This window comes from Marmota flaviventris, chromosome 6 (genome assembly GCF_047511675.1).
Source record: "Marmota flaviventris isolate mMarFla1 chromosome 6, mMarFla1.hap1, whole genome shotgun sequence".
NCBI classification, from domain to species: domain Eukaryota; kingdom Metazoa; phylum Chordata; class Mammalia; order Rodentia; family Sciuridae; genus Marmota; species Marmota flaviventris.
The window spans coordinates 7,387,225-7,411,135 of NC_092503.1; the positions used below are offsets into that span (position 1 = coordinate 7,387,225).

General features: G+C 48.4%; 1 protein-coding gene across 1 annotated transcript in view; it reads right to left on the minus strand.

Annotated features, from left to right (window-relative positions):
- Positions 1–610: 610 nt before the first annotated feature.
- LOC114096076 (solute carrier family 22 member 1-like) overlaps positions 611–23,911 on the minus strand; it is a 28,230-nt gene continuing 4,929 nt past the window's right edge. The window contains exons 2-11 of the mRNA XM_027939570.2: positions 23,505–23,608; positions 22,915–23,069; positions 20,472–20,640; positions 19,071–19,185; positions 18,798–18,904; positions 16,210–16,424; positions 14,480–14,588; positions 9,707–9,819; positions 7,960–8,059; positions 611–677 (exon numbers count right to left, since the gene is read on the minus strand). Coding sequence (XP_027795371.2) covers positions 611–677; positions 7,960–8,059; positions 9,707–9,819; positions 14,480–14,588; positions 16,210–16,424; positions 18,798–18,904; positions 19,071–19,185; positions 20,472–20,640; positions 22,915–23,069; positions 23,505–23,608 — 1,254 coding nt within the window. The remainder of the gene's footprint in view (positions 678–7,959; positions 8,060–9,706; positions 9,820–14,479; positions 14,589–16,209; positions 16,425–18,797; positions 18,905–19,070; positions 19,186–20,471; positions 20,641–22,914; positions 23,070–23,504; positions 23,609–23,911) is intronic.

The following is a 23,911-nucleotide window of genomic DNA, read 5'->3' on the forward strand; positions in this document are numbered from 1 at the left end:
CAGAGGCAATTTGGTTCACCTTCTAGAATCACCAACAAGAACCCAAACCTAGAGCATCTTCGAGTCACTACAGGAGACAGAAACATCTTCCTAACATGCCATAGTGCTTCTGGACTCCACAAGACGATCATGTTCTCCTCCATCACACATATTTAAGCATAACTGGGATACAATTTGCTGGAAGAGCCGCCATGTTTAAAATCCAGTTCCTGCCAAATAATCTACACTGAAATGCTCTTGCCCACATGGAAACCCACAATTGCCAAGGCATTTTCTTCCAGAGTGTGAATAAAGCAATAGTTATTCTAGAAAAAAAATGCTACAGAGGTCTTTTAATAGCAATATTTAAATTCTCTTGGATCTTCAAATACTTTAGGTGATTAAGTGCTTGATACCCACCAAACCAGCAGTTCTCACTAGAAATGGATGAACAGGTAAAAGATAACCAGGGCTTCACAGGGTTAAAAAAGCAAGACAAAGTATGGCAGAGCCCACTCAGACCATTCTATAGGATTGATATTGATTGGGGGGCAGCAAGTCTGAGGGAAAATACAGAGAAGTCAAGACGTTTGAGACACGTCTGCCTTTTCTTCTCAGAGCCAGCTCCCTCTCAGGTGCCCTTGAGTTCCGACGCTTGGACCTGAAGGTAAACTGTGTTTTCTTTGGGCTTCGCTTTCCTGTGGCAACCAGAAATGAAAATTAAAAGTCAAAATTAAGAAGCAGTCAACATCTCCATTAGGGTTGCAAAGCTGTGTGCAGAGTATCTCAAACATACAGAGAGACCCAAACATACAGAGAGCAAGCGACGAGGAAAATGGGTTGACAAAGGAGCCAGGGCCAGGTCTGGCTTGTGGCCTGCTTGTGTCAGGTTTGTGAGTGGAGGTTTCTTATTATTATTATGTTTAAATTGGTGGAAAAAAATCAAAATGAAAATATTTTGTGGCACTTGTAAATGAAATTCAAATTTCCACGTCCATAGATAAACCTGTATTAGAAACCAGACTCACCCACTTAGGTAGGTGTTGTCTAGGCTGCTTTCTGCTATGGGGACAGAACTGAGTCACAGCAATAGATGCCCAGGCCTGCGGGATTCACCTGCCCGTTCAGGGGAATTTGGCAGCCCCCTGGGGTGGACGCCCATGGAGCTGCTGCCTACCACAGGCACCTAATAGTCAACACTCCATCTTGGATCTGGAGGCTGTGGGGGGGGGGGCTGTCATTAATCCTTCATCTGTAGAAGGAGTCTGCAAAAAACAGCAGGTGCTGAGCAGGGCTTGGGAGGATGAGGAGGACGCACCAAGTGCTTCCACTGAGCTGGGCAGGCAGTAGCACTCCACAAAGGTCAGTTAGGGCCACCACTGCACTCATCCCTGATGTCTCCCCAAAGCAGGGACATAGGAGTCACAGAAGTGATCACTCTGTCAATGGATTGGAACTGCGTATGGAGTTATATAGAGGAGAAGACAAACAATGAAATTGGGGTATTATGAAACGGGAAGAGCACTGTGGAGAGCAGAGGAGGTGTGGATGGGGGCTCGGGCCAGAGCACCTGGTCTCCCTGGAGGGCAGGTGTAACCATGGCAATGGAGTGAGTATTGAACACAGCACCCTAGGAGAGGACCAGGGGCCTGTCAACAAGATAGAAAGCAATACAGTAAACCCGACAATACAACATTCCTACCACCTGGACCCCAGAGAAGGACATCATCGGCCACTGGAGGAAGCGTGTGTTGGTTCAGAGAGCACCTGTCTGCGCGGGCATCACCGGCAGAGCTTATTCAAACAGCTGCCAGGGCCCCACTTTCATTACCTAAGTCAAGAACATTGGCGAACATTCTTGTTTATTGAATGTTTATGTTTAGGGCTAAGCATAGTGGGGTATCTAATCCCAGTTTGGATCTTAGCTATCGTGAATTCAGAAAATTTAAGATTACTTTCGTATTTGATTTTCACTATTATCAAGACTTTTTACGGTTTAATATTATTTTAATCTTATCTGATTAGTCTCTTAATCACGCTTTATGCCGTGTTTCATTAACTAGAGTTAATCGTATGACCGCGGTGGCTGGCACGAAATTTACCAACTCTTAATTTAGCTTAACTTAGTCAAACTTTCGTTTATAGGCTTAATTTTAATTACTGCTGTCTCCCGTGGGGGTGTGGTGGAGCAAGGCGTTATGAGCTACCAGGATTAGTGAACTTGATGCCTGCACCTTTTGATCAGTTAATAGATATAGAGGGCATTCTCACTGGGACGGGGATGCTCGCATATATAAGTTAGCTAGAAGCTAACGAAAAGGCCAGGACCAAACCTATGTGTTTATGGGGTATAAATACCCATCTAAGCATTTTCAGTGCTTTGCTTTATTAAATTAAGCTACATTAACATATGAATTTTGGGGAGATATGCTTATATAAGATTTGGTAAACAGAGTTATATGTAAGTATTATTAGTGTAAGTATAATATAGTATAATTATATAAGGAGATTTAATCAAAATTTATTTATAAGTTTAATCTACTGAGAAAGAAGTTAATAAAATTTAAAGCAGGTAAGAAGATTTAAATAGGTTCGGAGAAAAAGATAATTGGTTAAACGTTTATTTTTGCATTTGGATCTACTATGGAATTTCTGTTTTAACTTTTTTTTTTTTGTCTATCGAGCATTAAGCCCGACTATGGCAGATAGTAGTTATGTAAAGCGAGAATATTGACTAATAAGTCCAGCTACAATTGAATTGAATGGAACGAGGCCTCTGACGGCCAATGGTGAGTCCCTGCATCCCCCCAAAATTAAAACCACTAAAGGCATGACAGTGCAGTTATGTTGGGTCACGGGCTAGAATGGAACTAATCCATCGTGATGTCTTATTTAAGGGGAACGAGTGGGCGATTATGCGATTTATGGCCCTGAGGTAGGAACCAGATGCCAGATAAAGTACATAATTAGCTACCCCCAAGTTAAATGGGATCAGAGCAAGAAGAGGGACACGAGGTCGGCGAGTAGATGGTTTCACGGAGGATGGTAGATTATGAGACCAAAGTTGGTAGGGGATAATCATTTGAAGCGAGAAAGGTTTATGACTTAATGTGGTATGTACCGCCAGTGATATTAATGTGCTATGTACTTTGAACAGGGATTATTGGAGTGACCACAGTCGTATTGGCAAGCATTAAATGTGAAGTTATAAGGTACTGTATTATGTACTATGTTAGTATCATGAACGTGCTTATATGCATGGTGGGAGTATTATTAATGTTGATTAAACATATAATGTCCTATGTACATGGATTAGTAATGTCTTAATGGGGAAAAGCATTCAATGCACGATTTACATAGGAGAATGGATCATTGAATAAAAGTTGATAGTGACATAGAAGTCAAAATTTAAGCAACTGGTCGAGTGCAGGGAATAGTTTAAGTAAGGAATGTCAGCTTTGGGAGTTGAAGGTGGAAAGTATATTTTCTTCCCTGATACACTGCTCTAAGAAGCTTATAACTTCATTTTTGGTTTACAAGACCAAGGTAATATTTATACTATTAGGGCTCTTCATTTAAGAAGTTTATTTTCGATTAGGCTAACGGTTGGTAAAATTAAGAGAATAATAGCGAAGTATAGAATTGATGCTAGTTGGCCAATGATAATATATGGGTATTCAACAGGTTGTCCTCCGATTCAGGTCAGTGTAAATAGGTCTGCTACTAGGATTCAAAATATACATTGACTTAATGGTCGAAATATTATGCTACGTTGTTTAGATAAATGGAGTAGTGGAAAGAGTATTAAAATAAGAATTGAGAAGACTAAGGCTAAAACACCTCCTAGTTTATTGGGAATAGATCAGAGGATAGTGTAGGCAAATAAGAAGTATCATTCTGGTTTAATATGAGGTGGTGTACTTAAGGGATTTGCGGGTGTATAATTATCAGGATCTCCTAGAAGGTCGGGCGAAAATAAAACTAGGGCTATTAAAATTAGAATAAGGAGAAGAACTCCGAGGATATCCTTGATAGTGTAGTATGGGTGAAAGGGGATTTTATCTGAGTCAGAAATAAGGCCTGAAGGGTTGTTTGATCCAGTTTCATGGAGGAAAAGGAGATGAACTATGACTAGGGCTGCAATGATAAATGGAAGAACAAAGTGGAATGCGAAGAATCGTGTTAGAGTGGCTTTGTCTACTGAGAATCCACCTCAGATTCATTCAACTAAGGTTGTACCAATGTATGGAATAGCAGATAAAAGATTGGTAATTACGGTTGCTCCTCAGAATGATATTTGACCTCAGGGGAGAACATAGCCTATAAAAGCTGTAGCTATTACTGCAAATAGGAGAATAACTCCAATGTTTCATGTTTCAAAGTAGGTGTATGAGCCATAGTATATCCCTCGGCCTACATGAAGGAAGAGGCAGATAAAAAATATTGATGCACCGTTAGCATGTATATAGCGGATAAGTCAACCATAATTTACGTCTCGACAGATGTGGGTAACTGATGAGAAGGCTGTTATGGTATCGGATGTGTAGTGTATTGCTAGAAATAATCCGGTAAGGATTTGGATAGCTAGGCAGAGGCCTAGTAGAGATCCAAAGTTTCATCATGTTGAAATATTAGAGGGCGCAGGTAAATCAATAAAGGAGTGATTAATAATTTTAATTAGAGAATGGGTTTTGCGGGTGTTTGTCATTAGTGTTTTTATAGTTGAATAACAACGATGATTTTTCATGTCATTGGTCATGGTTAGATTCCATGTAAAAATAATGACATATATTACGTACTTATTAAGTATACTTTTTGTTTTAGGCTTCGTGGGATTTTCTTCAAAGCCTTCTCCTATTTATGGAGGTTTAGGGTTGATTGTTAGTGGGGGAATTGGATGTGGGGTTGTGTTATATTTTGGGGGGTCTTTTTTAGGTTTAATAGTATTTTTAATTTACTTAGGAGGGATATTGGTGGTATTTGGTTATACTACGGCTATAGCAACGGAGGAGTACCCAGAGACATGAGGGTCAAATGTAGTCATTTGAGGGGTTTTGTTGCTGGGATTTTTAGCAGAGTTCTTAATTATTATACTTATAATTTTATATGATGAGGTAGAAATTGTAGTTGAGTTTAAGGATTCGGAGAATTGAATAATATTTGAAGGGGATGAGTTGGGATTAATTCGTGAAGATTCAATAGGGGTGGCGGCTATGTATAGTTATGGAAGTTGATTAATGGTTGTAGCTGGTTGATCATTGTTTGTTAGTATTTTTATTGTGATTGAAATTACACGTGGAAATAGAATATGGTTATGATTGCTAGGAGTATTGAAGTCAAAAAATGATAAGAAATATAGTTTGATGAGGCCTTTTTGGTTAGAGGTTATAGTAGAGGCTATTGAATGAAGATTAGCAGTAAATTTAGGGATAGTTTTTTCTAGTCAGATTAGGTCTAGAAGGGTTGATGATAATTTTTGGCTTATAATAAGGTTGAGATGGGGGTTAAGTCGGTGAATAATAGTAGGAAAATAGCCTAGTAAGGTTGAAAATTTTGATGTGCTTGAGTTTATTTGGTTTGAAGATAAAGAGTTATTGAGTTTAGTTCTATAGCAATAACAAACCCTAAGATGGTTACTAATAGTGCTGTAAGTTTTAGGTAAATAGGTATGGTTAGGACTGGAATATTTATAGGTGGAATATTGTATGAAAGGATAAATCCTGCAATAATGCTGCCAATAAGAAGGCGTTTAATTGAATTAAGCAGTTGAGGGTTATTCTCGTTAATTGAGGTTAGTGTAGAAAATCGAGGTTGTCCTATTAGGGCATAGAAGATAATTCGTGTACTGTAGACAGCGGTTAGGGAGGTGGCAAGGAGAGTAATAGTTAGGGCTCAGGCGTTGGTATACGACGTGTTAGCAGATTCAATAATTAGGTCTTTAGAGTAGAATCCAGTTAGGAAGGGAGTTCCTGTTAGTGCTAGGCTGCCAACAATAAGTGAAGATGAGGTAAATGGAAGGGCTTTAAATAAACCTCCTATTTTTCGAATGTCTTGTTTGTCGTTCAGGTTATGAATAATTGATCCTGAACATATGAATAATATAGCTTTGAAGAATGCATGTGTGCAAATATGAAGAAATGCTAAGTGAGGTTGATTAATTCCAATAGTTACTATTATTAATCCCAATTGACTTGAAGTAGAGAATGCGATGATTTTTTTAATGTCATTTTGGGTTAGAGCACAGATAGCGGTGAATAGGGTGGTAATAGCTCCTAGACAGAGAGTAAGTGTTTGAATAGTCTTATTATGTTCTATTAGTGGGTAGAAGCGGATAAGGAGGAAAATTCCTGCTACTACTATTGTGCTGGAGTGAAGTAAAGCTGATACAGGGGTTGGACCTTCCATGGCAGAAGGTAATCAAGGATGAAGGCCGAATTGGGCAGATTTTCCTGTGGCAGCTAAGAGTAGTCCTAGTAGGGGGAACATGTTTGCATGTTTGCAACTTCCCTTGCGATTCTTCTGCATCCAAAGTTTTGAGAATCATTGAAGAAATCATACAATTTGCAAGAAAAGTGGAGAAAATCTGAGATGTAATGAACATCCAGTAAGATAAGGCAATAGATCAATCACAGTCACTGACCTCAGCTACTGAATTTCTGCGGCAGCCCTCTAAGTTAGGGACGGACGATGTGGTATATTACAGGGAAGGAAATTCAGGCTCTGAAGGGCTCAGTGACATTCCCAAAGTCTCAGGACCATGTCGGATTTAGGCCCAGGTCCTTATGACTCCAGGGGCCACTCTCTACTGCACAGGGACCGTGTCTGGCTACAAAATCCTTGGAACTGAGCCTGGAAATGGGCCTGAGAGATTGACTGCTTCACTGGGGACTTTTGCTTTCTTTTCCTTCTCTCCTTCCTTCTTTTCTTTCTTTCTTTTTTTAAAGAGCTTTAAGAATAGAATCTGAAACTCTACGAAAGCACACTCCATTACGAGAATCAAGACTTCAAGTCATTTTTTTGTATGAGAATTCACACCCTATATGAGTCAAATGTATGATATGTCAAGATCATTGTATTATCTTGAGCAACTAATGAAAAAAAAAAGAAAAATCACTAAAGAATCTGAACCAGATGCTGGGGTTGTGGCTCAGGGGTAGAGCACTCGCCTAGGACATGTGAGGCCCTGGGTTCGATCCTCAGCACCACATAAAAATAAATAAATTAAATAAAGGCATTGTGTCCATCTACAACTAAAAAAATATTTAAAAAAAGAAAGAAAGAAAGAAAACTAGGGATGGAACCACCATTTGACCCAGCTATCTCTCTCCTCTGTCTATATCCAAAGGACTTAAAAACAGCATAGTATAGTAACGAAGCCACCTCAATTTCATAGCAGCTCAATTCATAGTAGCTAAACTGTGGAAGCAACTTAGATACCCTCCAATAGATGAATGGATAAAGAAACTGGTATATTTTCAGAATGGAATATTGCTTGGCATTAAAAGAGAATAAAATCATGGCATTTGCAGGTAAATGGATGAATATCATGCTGAGTGTATTAAGCTAATCCCCAAATCCAAAAGCCAAATGTTCTCTCTGACAAGTGGATGTGATCCATAATGGGGGTGGGGGTGGGGAGAATGGAGGAATTTGATCCGGCCAAGGGGAGGGCTGGAAGGGGAGAGGGCATGGAGGTAGGAAAGACAGTGGAATGAGACAGACATCATCACCCTAGGTCCATCTCTGACTGCACATGTGCTGCGACTCTACATGGTGTACAACCAGAGAAATGAGTAGTTAGTTGTGCTCCGTTTGTGCACAGCAAATCAAAAAGCTTTCTGCTGTCATGTGTAACTGATTAGAGCTAATAAAAAATAAATTTTAAAGAAAAGATGGAAGAAAGAGAGTGTGTGGAGTGATACCGTGACCCTTCTAGAGGGCAGGGCTAACATCTTCCCACCCCAGCACCCCGGACTTCACCTCTGGAGGTTCTCAGCATCTTGGATGGTCTCAGGCAAAGCAACGCCCTTGGTCTCAGGAAGAAGCAGCGTCACGCCTCCGGCCGTCAGGCCCAACACCCCTTCAATGAGACAGATGGCAAGAGGAGGGTTAGAGCACAGACATCTCCACCTCCAGAAAGGTTCACAGCCAACCAAAGAGATGTCTAGGCAACAGGGAGAGGAGGGGAGAGACCCGGCTTATTGTCAAAACCTTGTTAGGGACATTTAGGAAAGAAAAGGATGGGGTAGTGGGGGAAGGCCAGAGGAAGGAAAGGAAAGGTACCTTTGTACCTCCACAAAAGAGGGGAGCTCCATAGTAACTGATGTCAACTCAATGTTGATGGCTGTGATAGAAGATAGAGAGATAGATAGATAGATAGATCTATAGATAGATAGATAGATAGATAGATAGATCTATAGATAGATAGATAGACCTATAGATAGATCTATAGATAGATAGATAGATCTATAGATAGATAGATAGACCTATAGATAGATAGATAGATCTATAGATAGATAAATAGATAGATCTATAGATAGAGAGATAGATAGATCTATAGATAGATAAATAGATGGATCTATAGATAGATAGACCTATAGATAGATTTATAGATAGATCTATAGAGAGATAGATAGATAGATAGATAGACCTACAGACAGATCTATAGATAGAGCGATACATAGATAGATCTATAGATAGATAGATAGACCTATAGATAGATCTATAGATAGATAGATAGATCTATAGATAGATAAATAGATAGATCTATAGATAGAGAGACAGATAGATCTATAGATAGATAAATAGATAGATAGATAGATAGATAGATAGATAGATAGATCTATAGATAGATAGATCTATAGATAGATCGATCAATAGATAGATAGATAGATAGATAGATAGATAGATAGATAGATCTATAGATAGATCTATAGATAGATAGATAGATAGATAGATAGATAGATAGATAGATAGATAGATAGATAGATCTATAGATAGATAGATCTATAGATAGATCGATCAATAGATAGATAGATAGATAGATAGATAGATCTATAGATAGATAGATCTGTAGATAGATAGGTATGGGTATGGAGCATAACACACATATGTATAATTACTCTCTCCTCCCTCCCCTCCTCTCTCCCCCTTCCTCTCCCTTCTATCCTCCCTCCCCCTCTCCTCCTCCCACCCCTCCTCTCCCCCTTGCTATCACCTGTGCATGGCAGGTCTCTGCCCAAGAACAGCCGTTTTGCTGTCTACCAACCAGGTAAGCAGGTCTTGGAGGGCCCAAGCTCAAGGCTGGGGGAAGAAGGAGTAGCTCCCTCCTCTTTCACTATCCAACTTTATCAGCAGTGAAGCCGATACGGCACTTTGATTCCCACTTGTCTCACGTCCTGTCTCCATTTCTAAGCTCCAGAAGGAGAAGGGGTGAGTTCAGCACCTTCAGACCTCCCGCGCTCACAGTAAATGCAGCCAGTTAGCCACTGAAGGCACAGGAAGCAGGAGGCTGTTCAAAGGCCCGTTGAATCTTGCCCTGGAATGAATGACTGGATTTGGGAGCCATTGGATATAAATCTCTGGCCATTTCCTAGAAATCGCATCTTCTCTTTCCCCAGAGACAGCTGAAGAGGGTGCTCCATCCTCACAGGGTCGGGGAGCAGTCGAGGACCACACTGTACCCCGCAGGCTGCAAAGGAGGGGGCGCAGGCTCATGAGGTCTTACCAAACAGAACAAGGGGCAGGGCTTGCCAAATCTCCATCAGCCTGAAGACCATGAAGGGGGTGAAGATCCCACCCACGTCACACAGGGCGGAGCACACCATCACCCCAAGGTTCCTGAGGAAGCAGAGAATCCAGAGATCACATCCTGTGATTTGGTTTTCCAAGATCCCGTCTTTCTTATCCTAGAGCCAACGGAAGTGCCAGCTCCTGTGGCCGCCCGGACAGCGCGCAGCACACCTCGGGCCAACCGCGAGGACCAGGAGGAGCCTGTGGACCACCACGTCAGACTGAGAGGGGGTGGGTGTCAGACCAGGGTGGAAAGGGGGAGGGCATGCCCTGCCTGCCGGCCTCTTCTCAGTTCCACAGCAGACACCAGCTCTCAGGCGCGTCACCCGTGAAGAATCGATCGAGGCCTGATGAAGGTCACGAGCCCATGTGCTCCCTGCTCCGACCCTCAGTTCGACACCCTCCTGTCCAGGACCAAGACCTGTTGTCACTGGGAGGTGAAGACACATCTGTGGGTGACTAGGTCTAAAGGGTTTAGGCTCATGTCAGCCCTGGTGCCTGGGAGTGGTGCACATTGGTTAGGGGTGTGTGTGTGTGTGTGTCTGTGTGTGTGTGTGTCTGTGTGTGTGTGTCTGTGTGTCTGTGTGTGTGTGTCTGTGTGAGTGTCTGTGTGTGTCTGTGTGTGTGTGTGTCTGTGTGTGTGTGTCTGTGTGTGTGTCTGTGTGTGTTTGTGTGTCTGTGTGTCTGTGTGTGTGTGTGTCTGTGTCTGTGTGTTTGTGTGTCTGTGTGTGTTTGTGTGTCTGTGTGTGTGTCTGTGTGTGTGTGTCTGTGTGTGTTTGTGTGTCTGTGTGTGTGTCTGTGTGTCTGTGTGTGTGTCTGTGTGTGTGTTTGTGTGTCTGTGTGTCTGTGTGTTTGTGTGTCTGTGTGTGTGTGTGTGTCTGTGTCTGTGTGTGTGTCTGTGTGTGTGTGTGAACACATATTAACGTGTGTTAATATCAAAAACATTAACTTGTATAAGCACTAGGCCTTCTGAATTCTGCACGTTTTCATTGTATTCTGTAACTCTGTGTGCGTCTTGTCCTCCTGTATCTATTCTCCTTTGTGCTGCTGTCAAGCTGGCTTTCATTTATTAAATGCTCTAATTTTTTCATTTCTTTCCTCTCTGAGTGGCTTCAGTGTCTTCTGTTATCTTGCCATCTAATCTCCCAGGAATGTACACATTTGCTTTAAGCTCTTACTTTATAGAGATGACTGACTCATTATTATTTTGCATTTTATGATAGCAGATCTGTTTACAATTTTCATCTGCTTTGTGACAATATTCTTTTGGCCACACTCTGGGATAGGAGAGATTTTCTTTTTGATCAGGCTTGTATCTGAAACCTCTGAAACTGTGAGCCAAATAAACCTTTTCTCTTATTAAGTTGATTATCTCAGGTATTTTATTACAGTAACACAAAGCTGACTGATACAGCATTTTTGACAGATTATATTCTGACTCAATCCCCTAGGACTGGTGGCCATAACAATGGAATTATTTGTCCCAAAGTTTTTAGACTCTGGACTCAGAACTGCCAGTGTAGGTTTTCTGTTTAGTTTGTCTTCATCTCTGTCCTCAGTCCAAGCAACACTATACAAATGAGAGTCTCGGACATGGCCTTTTGATACAGGAACAGGCAGAAAAAAGAATGACGAACTCAGAGTCATCACTCAAGGACTCAGAGAACTGTGAAGGTGTAAGATGAGGTTGGGATCTGGAATTTTCTTAGAAGCCACTGATATGTTCACAACGGCAAAGGAGCAATTTATGCAAAGGAAAAAAGCTCAAGATAATAAACTGAATTCTAACACAAGTCAGGTTAAGATAATGGCAGCTCTTAAAACATCAAATAAAATGGCTACTTTTACAATTAAAATGATCTTCATTTAAAACCAAGTCCTGTGAGATAGAGACGGCAATAATTCCATGCAAAGGTGCTTGGCGTTACTAGGGAGTAGGAAAAAGGAGGGCCACAATAACACCCCACCTCCCAGAGTGCCTTAACACCGACTTGCCAAACACCCGTGAGGACGCAGAGCAACTGGACGTCTCACACGCGGCCTGCGGGAGTGCGAGCTGGCGCCCCCCCACAGATCACATGACCCAGTAATCACACTCCTAAGTTTTACCCCACAGAAGTGAAAACATGTCCATCCAAACACCTGTGCACTGATATTCAGAGCAGCTGTATCATGATCACCCCAAACAGGAAGGAGTCCAAGTCCAACCATGACCAGGTGAATGAAGAGAGCAGGTCCAGGCACTGGTAAGCTACGCGGCAATAAAAAAGCCACAAGGCAGAACAATCTAGAAAAGGTGACACTAAAGGGACAGAAGTCAGATTAGCAGCTGCCAGGAGCTGGAGGTGGACCGAGAAGGGAACTTACTGCAGAGGGGTGTGAAGAAACTCGGGGGATGCTGGAAATACTCTGTATTTTGTGGCAGTGTTTAAAAGATTAATTATCTATGCCATCAAAACTTGCTTTCAGAAAACATAAATTTGAGTCTATGTATGCCCGACTTTATAAAAAAAGTTCTTCAGCACCAAAAGCGTAGGACCCAAAGTAAAAAGAGAGAAACTGGAGCTTATCCCATCCAGAGCTTCTGTTCATCAAAGGACACGATTAACTGAATAAAAAGGCGACCCAGAGAATGAAAGAAAATGTTTGGAAATCATACATTGGATCAGGCCCCAAGATCCAGAATATATAAAGAGCCACAATCAACAACGACAGCAAGATGGCCCCCGGGGCCCAGTCTGATAAGGGGAAATCACTGCATCAGACTTTTCTCCAGAGAAGACACACAAACGGGCTTCAAGTGGGTGAAGAGATGTCCCACACCACTGATCGCTGAAGAAATGGAGCGCATGGTGAGTCACCCCCTCAGCCCATCAGGGTGGCCGCTATAAAGAAAAAGAAGATAGGCATTGCTGGGACCAGGGAGAAACTGAAGCCCTGGGCCCCGTGGTGGGACGGAAAACAGGCCAGTTGTCGTGAAGACAGGACGGAGGTCACCCGAAAACTAAAAAATAGGATTACCATGGATCCGCAGCCGGCTTTCATCAAAAGACCTGACAAGGTCAACTTGGAGGAGGGGAAGTTTACTGGGCTCACAGTTTCAGAGCTTCAGTCGGTGGCTGGCGGATTCCATGGCTCTGGGCCCGAGGAGGTAGCATCCCCTGGTAGAAGGGCGAGGCGGAGGAAAGCTGCTGAGCTCGGGCAGGCAGGCAGGAGGCCGAGAGGGAGGAGCCAGAACAAAACTCACCCCCTCCAAGGCATGCCCGCGTGACCTCCTTCTCCACCAGGCCCCACTGCCCACAGTTACCACCCCCCGTACGGTCATCCCTTCAAGTTATTAATCATTCACCAACTGGATTAACCCACCACCCAGGTTACAGCTCTTGTAATCTGATATTTCAGACCTTCATGAACACAGGAGTGTCCGGGGGACATCATAGCTATACCATAATACCAGTGATTTCGCATCTAGATAGGCATCCAAAAGAATTGAAAGTAGAGGGCTGGGACTGTGGCTCAGTGGTAGATCTGGGTCGATTCTCAGCACCACATAAAAATAAAGGCATTGTGTTGTGTCCATCTACAAAAAAGATTCATTCTCTCTCTCTCTCTCTCTCTCTCTCTCCTTAAAAAAAAAAAAAAAAGAATTGAAAGTAGAGTCTCCAAGAGATATCTGTGCACTGATGTTCACACCAAACTGTGAGAGCAACCCAAGCTTCCACGGTCAGATGAATGGATGAACAAACATGTTCTGAACACAATGGAATATTACTCAGCCTTAAAAAGGAGAGAATTTGAGCATGTGCTACAACATGGATGAGTCTCAAAGACATTATGCTAAGTAAAATAAGCCAGTCACAAAAATATTGTACGATTCCACTTAGATGAAGTTCTTAGAGTCATCAAAATCGTAGAAAGAAAGAAGAATGGTGGCTGCTAGGGGCTGGGAGGGAGGAATGGGGTGCTGTTTAATGGTACAGAGTTACCGTTTTGCAAGGTGGAAAGAGCTCTGGAGATTGACCACACAATGTGAGTGCCCCCAACGGCACCCGTCTGAACACTTTAAAAAGTATTACCATGGTCAATTTCATATTTCACTACATTTCTTGGACATTCCTCGGTTTAGAGAGCAGTAACATGTCTGAGTGGAGAAAGCACACGTGTCCAGGTCAGAAAGGCGTGGCCCTGCGCTCTCTAGCTGTGTGACCCTGGAAGTCCTTCTCCCTGTTCAAGCCTCAGCTTCTTGTGTAAAACTGAGGAGGAGGATGTTCAATAACAACTGTAAAGGCAGCCTGGGTCATGGGTGTGGAAAGGCTTGTCACTATTGGTCCAGCGTGTAACAGAGCAGCTGACATCCGCACCACCGCCTAGTGCTAACGGGATACTTAAGCTCAGCAGCCCCGCGGCTTGCCCAGCGCTCCCTCCTCCATCCCAGAAGCCTGTTCTTGTGCCACCTGTTTACAGGGCCTGGCGTGCCCCCTGCCCTTAGTTGACTCCAGTGCCCACATTTCACGTTCTCTCCCATAACCCGGAACCTTCTCTTTGACGCCCAACCCTACCTCTCTGAGCACCCATTCTTAGCAATACCCAATGAATGTTCAACTTGACCGATCCTTGGGGGCGCTCGGGGAGACGTCCTGGAAACTTTGGTCCTCGTGAGCCTGGCTGGCAGGAGGTGTGACGATGTCCCCCCACCTTACGCACTCACCTGATGAAGGTGGGGTACAGCTCCGTGTTGACCAGACAGATCATCTGCAGCACAATGGTGATCCCCATTCGGCCCAGGCAAGCCACCATGATATTCAGCCAGTGCTGGTCTGCAGAGACAGAGGGACACCAGGGTGGCGCTCTCTTGCCACAGAGGGAAGGCGTGGAGGGCTGGGCCGGACTACGAGGGCATCCTCTCTGACCCTTTCATTTTCAGACAAGTGCGCCGAGCTCGGGAGACTTCAGGACTTGACGGTGACGCCTCTGGGAAGACTCCATTCGTCCCCAGAGACAGGAATGAGTTTGGGGGCTCCGCTGTGCCTCCCGTCAGCAGGCTGACCTAGACAAGCTGTTGGCGTCCTTGGGGTGGATGCTAGCTGCACAGCTCACAGGTGGTTATGAGTCTTACAGGTAACGTGTCAAACTCCCCCTGTGACTGCGGAATTTAAAGGCTGAGGTTTGTTGATCCTAGAACAGCGCGGCTGCTAGCCATCCTGAAACATCCCAGCAGGTGAGTTAGCTCCCTCCAGGCTCAGCCCTGATGGAGTCCTCTATCTAGTGTTGCTTCCAACCTAAACAGCTTCCTGCCAGTCACAGGGAGGGTGATTAGGGAGTGAGCCCCAGACAGCTGCTGGAATCCCCATTCCCATTGGGGGTGACCACAGTAATGGGCGTCCCTAATCACCACTGACATTGTCACCGACATTGCCCCCACACCAGAGTACAAGTGGCCCTGAGAAATACTGGCTCATGACAAGTCCCCTGAGGTCACAGATATTGCACCACCCTGGCCCCTGGCCCCAGACACCGGTGACGTAGGGAAGGCTCGGTTGGTTTCACTCAGTTGGCGTGAGCTTCCCAAGGAGCGCGGAGGCTGCTCACTGCACACACAGCTCAGGGGCACTCTCGGGCCTCTGCTGCTCTGTGCCCCCGAGAAGCCAGGCTGAGCCTTGGGAAAGTCCACACCCGACCCAGCTTCTACAAAACAAGAGAAGAAGGAGATGGTCCCGGGGGGTCGGAGCCAGGGCATACACAGCATCGCTGCCCTCAGAGAACAGCTGTGTCCACTCTGCCCCGCTGGCCGGGGCCACATGTTACAGCAGTCAGAGGGATACGTTTACATTGAGGTCAGACTGAGCGACTCCCACCCAAAGCCACCAGTGCTTTCCTGCTGTGCTTGGGGAACCGTCCAGGGTTGCTGTCTCCCGGCTCACAGGGGACCTCATCTGATGCTTGCCACCCAATGCCAGTGCAGCCGAGCTCCAGGCTGAGCCCTCTCCTCCTGTCCCCTTTCCCGCTGCTCCCTGCCTGAATCTCTCTCCTGGTGGGTCTACATTTCTCTCCTCTCCGTGTGCACGGAGGAGCCGCAGGGCAGACAGGAAAGGCAGCTTCCTGCAACATGGCTGGGCCGCTCAGGAACAGGAGGACTGATCTGCGTCCACAGAGGCCAGGGTGGCAGGCGGGCGGGCGGGCAGGGCTGCACGGATCTGGTGTGACGGAGCGGGAAGGACAGCCGAGGTGCTGGGGGAGGGCGCTCAGCCCATGCCGCCTGGGTGTCCACAAGTCCAGGTTCACCAAACCACACAGTTATAAAGTGCTCGTTATGTATTAGTCAGACGCCCATTTAAATTGTCAAAGAGAGATGGTGAATGAAGGTGACACCCTTTGTTCTTGATACAGGGGCTTATCAACGCCCAGTTCCCTGGAAGACAACGAACACAGGCCACTCACCTTGTGAGATAAACAGCATGACCAAGCAGGCTGCCCCGGCCACCAGACTGGACAAGGCTAACGGGTAGATGCGGCCAGCACGGTCAATGGTGACGAGGATGATGAGAGCCGCAGGGAGTTCAACCAGCGCGGAGAAGAAGAAGTCTAGGTAGAGGTTCCTGCTGGTGGCCCCCATGTGCATGACCAGGCCCTGGTAGACCACAGCGCAGGAGAACCTGGGCGAGAGGAGAGCCCAGTCAAAGGCAAGCTCTGCAGGGGACCAGCAGCTCAGGGAGGGCGCCCCCACCCACTGGAGAGAATGTGTCACTGGCATAGAATGTTCTAGAGCAATGCAAAAAGAGGGCGATAGAAGGGCCCTTGAAGACAAATTCCTTTAATGATGTGAGAGGATGCCTTATGCTTAGGAGCTTTCGCTGTTACCATCGTCATCACCATGGTAACAAGGTCAAGGATCCTGGGCACAACAGAGCGGAGGTGCAGGCAGAGCCTCACCTGCACAGGGCGCTCCCTGAACCTCACAGCACCATCTTTAACGGGCACTGATCGTTGCCCCATGCCCCTGCAGGGCCCTCTATCTGTAGGTCACAGGACACAGACACAGATGGAGGGGCCTTCCCAAACTGCCCGCTCTCCAGTCCAGTCGGAGGGTGCTGTGTGTCACTGGGGGGATATCATTTTGGAAACTAGAGCCTCTTAGATCATATCTGTGTCTACATTGTTCAACGAGACTTTGCTCAATAAGAAATCCAGATCTTGTCCCAGCATGCAAATTGCCTGTGTGCCCCGAAACCGAGATGGCAACTGATGTTCCTAATTAATGTGCCCCCCTTGTTTTATAAAAGCCTCAGCCAGAGGATGCTTGTGGGGCTTTTGTTTCTTGTCATTGCTGATTGGACAAAAGGGTCAAAAGGAAAACAAACAAACAAAAATAATGCACACACCTGTAGCTTAGTGAGTTTAGGGAACCGGAGCCACCCCCGCACCATTTGGCCAGTGAAGTGGAAACTGTCACACACTGCTGATGAGGAGATGGGCTCAAGAGAGAAGAGCCTACAACTTGAATTTGCCTGTCCACACACCAGGTGATAAATGAGCAGGGCTGCCACCTTCAGGCAGAACCCATGAATTGCATGTACGTATTAAAATAACAACAACAACAACAAAAAACAAAAAAACCTGTGCTCACTGAGCATTTGCTGTATCTGTACCCCACACTGTTCCAAGCGCTCTACACAGATCATCTCTTTAATTCCCCTATGAGCTAGATACTGTTATTGCTTCCATTGCTGATGAGGACACTTAGTCACAGAGAGACTGAGGCTCTTTCTAAAGGAAACACAGCCAGGAAGTGGTGGGCAGATTCCCAGTTTGCAGAATGAAGAGAAGCAGGTGGGGCATAGGAGGGACAGTGGGAGAAGGTGTCAGGGGCCAGATCACATAAAGCCTTACTTGCGGGTCGGAAAAAGAAACCTGGCTGTATTCTCAGTGGATCAGGAAGTCTGCAGAGAGTGCCGGCAGCCAGTATCGAGATTTGCCTGGATGGGGGTGGCCGTAACAGAGGCGTCAAATGCCACCTTGAGAGGTATGTGCTTGGGGTGCAGGGGAAACTGAGCAGTCCGGGTGAGTGAGCAATCACTCCTGTCTGCAGGCTGCCCACAGAGGGGCTGCAGAATCAGGCACCACGGAAACCCGCCAGCTACACGGGGCTCTGCAAGGGCTCACTCTGTGGTTGGGTGCAGGACCCCAGGGCAAACTCAGGGACAGGGCTGGTGAGTGCGAGGCAGGGGCAGGGCAGGGCGAGCCCAGTATCTAACACCCTGGGTGGATTCCGTGGAACAGCAGTTACTCATTCAACTTTCAGCAAATATTTACTGAGGGTCTACCATGCGCCAGGCACTGCCCTACTAGGTCGACTCCTTCTTCAAATGAAGCCTTAGGTGTTAGTGCCAGCAGCTGCTACTGGGAAGAGGACCTTCCCCCAGGGTCTGGCCGCTGAGGACCCTGTGTCAGAGAGCAACTTAAGAATCACTTTGTTCTGAGGGACGCCCATATGGAGGAGCCAATCCAACAGGCTGGGTCCCTTCCCATGCTAGCCACTGAGAGAGGAGCAGACCCCTGGCGTGGGCAAGGGGTACGCCGGGAGTGCACAGGAGTTCTAACCAATGGCTAATGAAGGCACAGAGAGACCCTCAAGAGGGTCCTTAGGTTTTTAGATGTGAGAAAAGAAAGGGGTCTCCCCTTTGAAGGGCTCAGCTTTCCTGATTGATGTCATCAATCCCTCCACCTTCCGACACGATGTCAAGACCTGCTGCTCCCCACCGAGTAGGCTTCGTAGAGTTGAGGCAGCTGCAGCTCCTCTCTGCCACTCCACGGCCCAGTAACTGTCCTTCCTGTCCAAACGGGCCTTCCCCATGACCCAGCCCCCAGGGAGATAAGACCCCTCGGAGCTCTCTGACTGCTGACCACTGTTCTGAGATGGCCTCTCGCCCCGCTCTCTCTACACCTGAACCATGCTGGGGACTTTCTTTTGCACCCCGCGTTGGGGCAGCGCTGCAGGCCAGCCTGCGGGCAGCGGGGCAAGGCCTCACCATATGTACATCAGGATGCAGGTGTGCTTCCTCAGGTTGGGCGTGCGGAACAGGTCTATAATGGAAGGGCTCCGCTTTTCGGTGTCGTCCTCTTCCAGAGAGAGGATCTAGGAGGGAGAAGATCATCACCCACCCAAGCTGTGAGTGGGGTGGTCCCCGGGGGGCCACTGCCACTGATGGCTATCACACCCTGACCTCGAGCACAGCTCCACCACTTCCCCGGGCAGCCCCAGAGGCCCCAAGTCCGGGAAGTGAGAGCCCTTCCTGGTCCACCTGTAGGTCAGCAGGAGGCGATTTCCCATTCTTCCGGGCGATGTGGTTCATTATCTTTATTGCTTGAGTGTTTCTCTTCTGTGACAGCAGCCATCGGGGCGACTCCGGCACACACCTAGGGACACAGTGCATCACCAGGTGGCATTCCCCAGAACTCACCTGACAAAATGCTGAGGAGAGGGTGCAGTTGTCAGAGACACCCCCTCCCCAGGTTGGAACTGTGATTCCTCAAACTGCTTGTGGATGAGGCCCAGGGCGATTGTGTGCTGGCCCGTGTGGCCCTGGCATGAGCTCTGAGGGTCACTCAGACTCAGGTCACCTGCTAAGATTCACAGAAAGAAGGGACCACAGCCCCCCATTAGTCTTCTTTCTGTGGAGCAGGGCCCCATGTCTCCAGGAGCGGGCCCCCTCCGTCCATCACCAAGCAATGCTTGGGGGCCAGCTTTCACCCGGAGAGGATGGGTCTACTCCAGGTCCACCCTCAGCAGAACTGTGGCAGAAGGTGCACAGATATTTCCCTCTGCTGTTTCCTCTTCCCTCCACGATGACGCTTATCTGTGGAGCTGGTTTTCCTGCCAGACCCTACAAGGTGCTCACGGCTCTTAAGAACAACACCTCATTTGGACTAGTTCTGTTTCGCAGTGACGCAGTGCACACGTTTCCCAGGGACACCCTACCCTGGGCAGCCTTTCAATCATTCATACATTCATTCATTCATAAATTGACTCAATCAAGATCAAATACCTACTATGTGGCTGGGTTAGAGGGGTGTCAGAGCCTTGTCAATGCCAGTATTACTTATAGACGGGGGGTCGGGGGGAGCTCCAAGGGTGCTCCACGCCGGACCACGGGAGCCTCACAGGGCTGCAGGAGGCAGAGCCCTGGTGGTAAAATGACCCTGTTCCTTGGACTAGACACCATAGATGGATCATCTCCATCCAAGATTCCTCTGGGCTGTGGAGCGGCACCTGGAAACCTGCCCTCTCACCCAGCCATGAGAAGGGACCACTGAGGGCATCTCAGTGCGGGCAGCTGGGCTTCGTGTTTCTGGAAGGTGCTCATTGGAAGCCTCGGGCTGGGCAGGCAGCGCTGTGCTCCTGGACTTTAGTCTGACTGTGGCATCGCTCCCGTCTATGGGGGGGTGTGTGTGGATTTGGACTGGCTCTGTCTGAGGACAGCACCCAATGCCATCGGGGTCATCTGGCAACATCAGGACAGCCTGAGGGCAGAAATGGCCCATGGGCACAGTCTCCGGGAGCAGCTCTGCCTCACCCATATGGACACCATGGCCCCTTGGAAGGTGGCCCGTGTGACAGAGCGGCCCTCCGTCCCACCGAGCCTGGCCCCGGAGCGACAGGACTTAGAGCAGGAAGCTGTGCAGACTTGCGGGGGACACATTACCAGTAGTAGAGCAGGAAGAAGAAGGTGGGCAGGGACACGGCCAGCTGGAGCCAGCGCCAGTGGGGAATGGCATAGGCCAGCCAAGAGAGCCCCAACAGCCCCACGGTGAAGGCCATCTGGTACAGGATCGCCACTGTCCTTCTGTAGCCTGAGCCGACACACTCTGTGACTGAAACAAAGAAAGTCACCGCTGGACCCCGGGGGAGGCAGGTCTGAGAGGTCCACTCCCACTGGCCTCTTCTCCCAAGCCCCAGCCTGGCCCAGCCTGCTCCCAGCTCCTCTCTGTGTGGCCCTCATTTGGTCCCCAAACCACACCTGCTTGCCCAGCTTCTCTGCCTACCTCCACCAACTGGCCCAGCCCAGACTCCCGGGCAGCCGGGTTGCCCTGTGCCCTCCGACTGCTCTTTCTCGGGCTCCTCCTTCCATGTTTCTCTCCTGGGCTTCAGACTCAGCCTCTCTTCCCCTAGAAGCTCTAGGCTGAGCTGGACATTCTTGGGGACCATCAGCTTTGCACAGCTAAGTGTCTACGGGGGATGGAGCTGTTCTCTCTGTTAGGATGCTCGAGGGCACGAGAGGTCTCCTGTTCTGGTGGCAGGCAACCCACGTGGTGTATGTTTATATTAAATACTAGGTTGGAATGTGTCTGCACCGTGGGGGAACAAACAGCAAGAAGAAGGCAGATCAGGAACGTGGCGGGAGGGAGGCCGTTTACACAGGGCTGGTGGGACAGATGGACGGAATTGGAGCCGAGACACAGAGACACAGACGGGGTGGGAGAGGCAGCCACACAGATGACAGGGAGGCTCAGTCCAGTGGCAGGATGCCCACAGACTGGAGGGGAACTGTAAGGAGACTCTCGGGCTGCAGGGGTCAATCAGGAAAACAGGCGAATGGGGGCTGAGCCTGGGGGGAGGCGATTCTGGGAGGCCTGCGGGACATCACAGGAACGTTGCCTCTTACTGAGTGGAAGGGAAAGTCGCCGTGGGAGAGCCACAAGCCACGGCCTGTCTCCAAAGGCTCACCCTGCAGCCCTGCTCACAGCTGGCCGTGGGTGCAGCCGGGAGGCCTGTTGGGAGATGGGGCAACGGTGGTGGCGTGGACCAGCAGAGGTCACGACGTGGGCAGGGTTCTGTGTGCATTTTGGAAATAAAGCCAATACGAGGTTCACTGGTGGACTGGAGGCGTGGGAGCTGAAAAGGGGATGTGGTGTTGACTGCGAGGTGTTCACTGGGCACAGCTGGGGGTCTGGGATGGAGGAGGACTACAGCCTGCTGCCTTGGGGTCCTGCCATGTTAATCAGGAGCCAAGAGAAGAGATGAGAAGGAGCCACCAGTAAGCAAGAGGACAGCCAGGTAGCGTGTGTCCTGAGCAACTGGAGAAGCGCATCGAGGGACAGAAGTCTCCGAGGGCTCTTGGCTAAATGCCCATTTTGGCACCTGCCCCTGGCCTTCCCATGAGCTCCCAAAGGAGGAGGACACCTTATCTATCTCAGCACCCCAGCCCCTACCATTGCCTGCCAAGCAGCACCAGTGACAATTAGAGAGGCGACGGCATAGCGGGCATTGGTCTGAGCCTACCCTACACCCAGGGCAAAGTACCGGCTCCTTACAGCAACCCCAGAAAAGAGGGCACCATCATATTCCCATTTTGAAGCTTCTGAGGCACAGAGAGATCATGGCCCTTGCCCCAGATCACACCGCTGCTCGGTGCTGGAGCATGGATCTACCCCAGCTGCTCCTCTCTCCATGCACCAAGCAGTGCCTGTGGAGCACACGGGACCTCAGCTGAACCACCAGACGTAACCAAGTGCTCGAGGTTCTCAAGGCAGGAACACGGTTTCTCCAGGCCCTCGTGAACTGCCCTCGGAAAGCCAAGCCATAGGACACCAGTTTTAGAGGAGCAGCCTGGCTGTTTGTTTTTTTTTTTCTTGAAAGAGCAGAAATATGGCTTAGCTTCCCTGGGCCGCTGGGCCCCATCCCTGGGCTCAGGAGAGTTCAGGTGACTCTTTTATTTGCTTTCCTCCAAGGAGGGAATTCCTGTTTTCTGTTCTGACCCCTCGTAGAATAAAGAAAAGCTCATGTGCAGACTGCTCCTGGGTTTTTAAAAACCCATGGTGTCTGTCTCCTCTGTCCTTTCCTGCTAGCTCTGGACTGTCATTTAAGCCATCTGAGTTCTATTTCTTTTAAGGAGTTGCTGGCTCTTTCATACTTAAAACACTCTCCCCCCCACCCACCGGCTTGGCTTCCTGCAGCCCCCCCCACAGCCACAGAGGAGAAAAGGAGGCCACACCTACCCACGCCTGCCCGGGCACAGGACACACAATTAACTACCACAATTCTCTACCCTGAAGACTCCCCTTCCCTCTGAACGCACCCCCCCCCGGCCCCCTTCCACCCACTGCCCCCTCCCTGGGCCCAGGGAGACCTCAGCCCTGGGTAATTACTCAGGGTGTAGCCAGACATCCAGGTGCCCTTGCTGACCATCCCCTGCAGCAGGCGAAAGAGCAGCATGGACGTGTAGTCTGGGGACACGGCTGTCAGCACACCGGACACGGCCATGACCAGCGAGGTCGCCAGGAGACACAGCTTACGGCCAAACCTGAAGAGACAAGAGGCGGGAGGAGGCTGAGGACCTGGGCCAGAGTCACCTCACCTGCCCACGGACACCCCTCCTGGGCCTGGCAGGCCGCGCCCACACAGCTCCCAGTTCTGCACCTCAGGTGGAACTCCTGCCTCACCACGAGCCCTGCCTCAGGAGTGTGCCTGGCCAGCATCCCTCTTCTCAAGATGACCCGTCCACCCAGGGGCTGTGACACACCTTGACTCACTCCCCTTTCCCTGGGCCCCTGCCCCACCTCTGATCTGTACCTGGCTTCACCTTCCTCCCCCAGGCAGCCTCACAGCAGCTGGAAACTGCCACCACGTCCCATCTCTGCCACCTTCTGCAACGGGCTCCAACTGGCCATGTCCTCCACCCCTGCCCCAACCCTCTCTTGGCGCGGTGGGGAAGTTGACAGGACCAGCCTTCACTCACCTGTCTGCGATGTAGCCGATGCCCAGGGACCCAAGGAAGAAGCCCAGGTTCACGCAGGACTGAAAGAGGTCCACCTTCCAGGCGTTGGCACACACCAGGTTAAACTGCCACCAGGGACCCAGAACAGAAGGGCACGTGAGCCAGAACCACACCTTCCACCCTCCCTCCAGACAAGGCCAGGCCCCTCGGAGAGCTTCAGGTTGTCCCTTGCACGGTTTCCTAAGACACAAGACAATGAGCATCAACACACTCCTCTAACACCCTCAAAGTGACATTCGCTAAAGCAGCTGTGGTCCTGTGCTTTGTCCTTCATAGTCGACTGTCAAAGGACAAAATGACTTTGGAAAAGGAGCAAGAACAGGTAGACCTCAGAGGAGACGTGGCTGCCAGGTCAGTTCTCTAGAAAA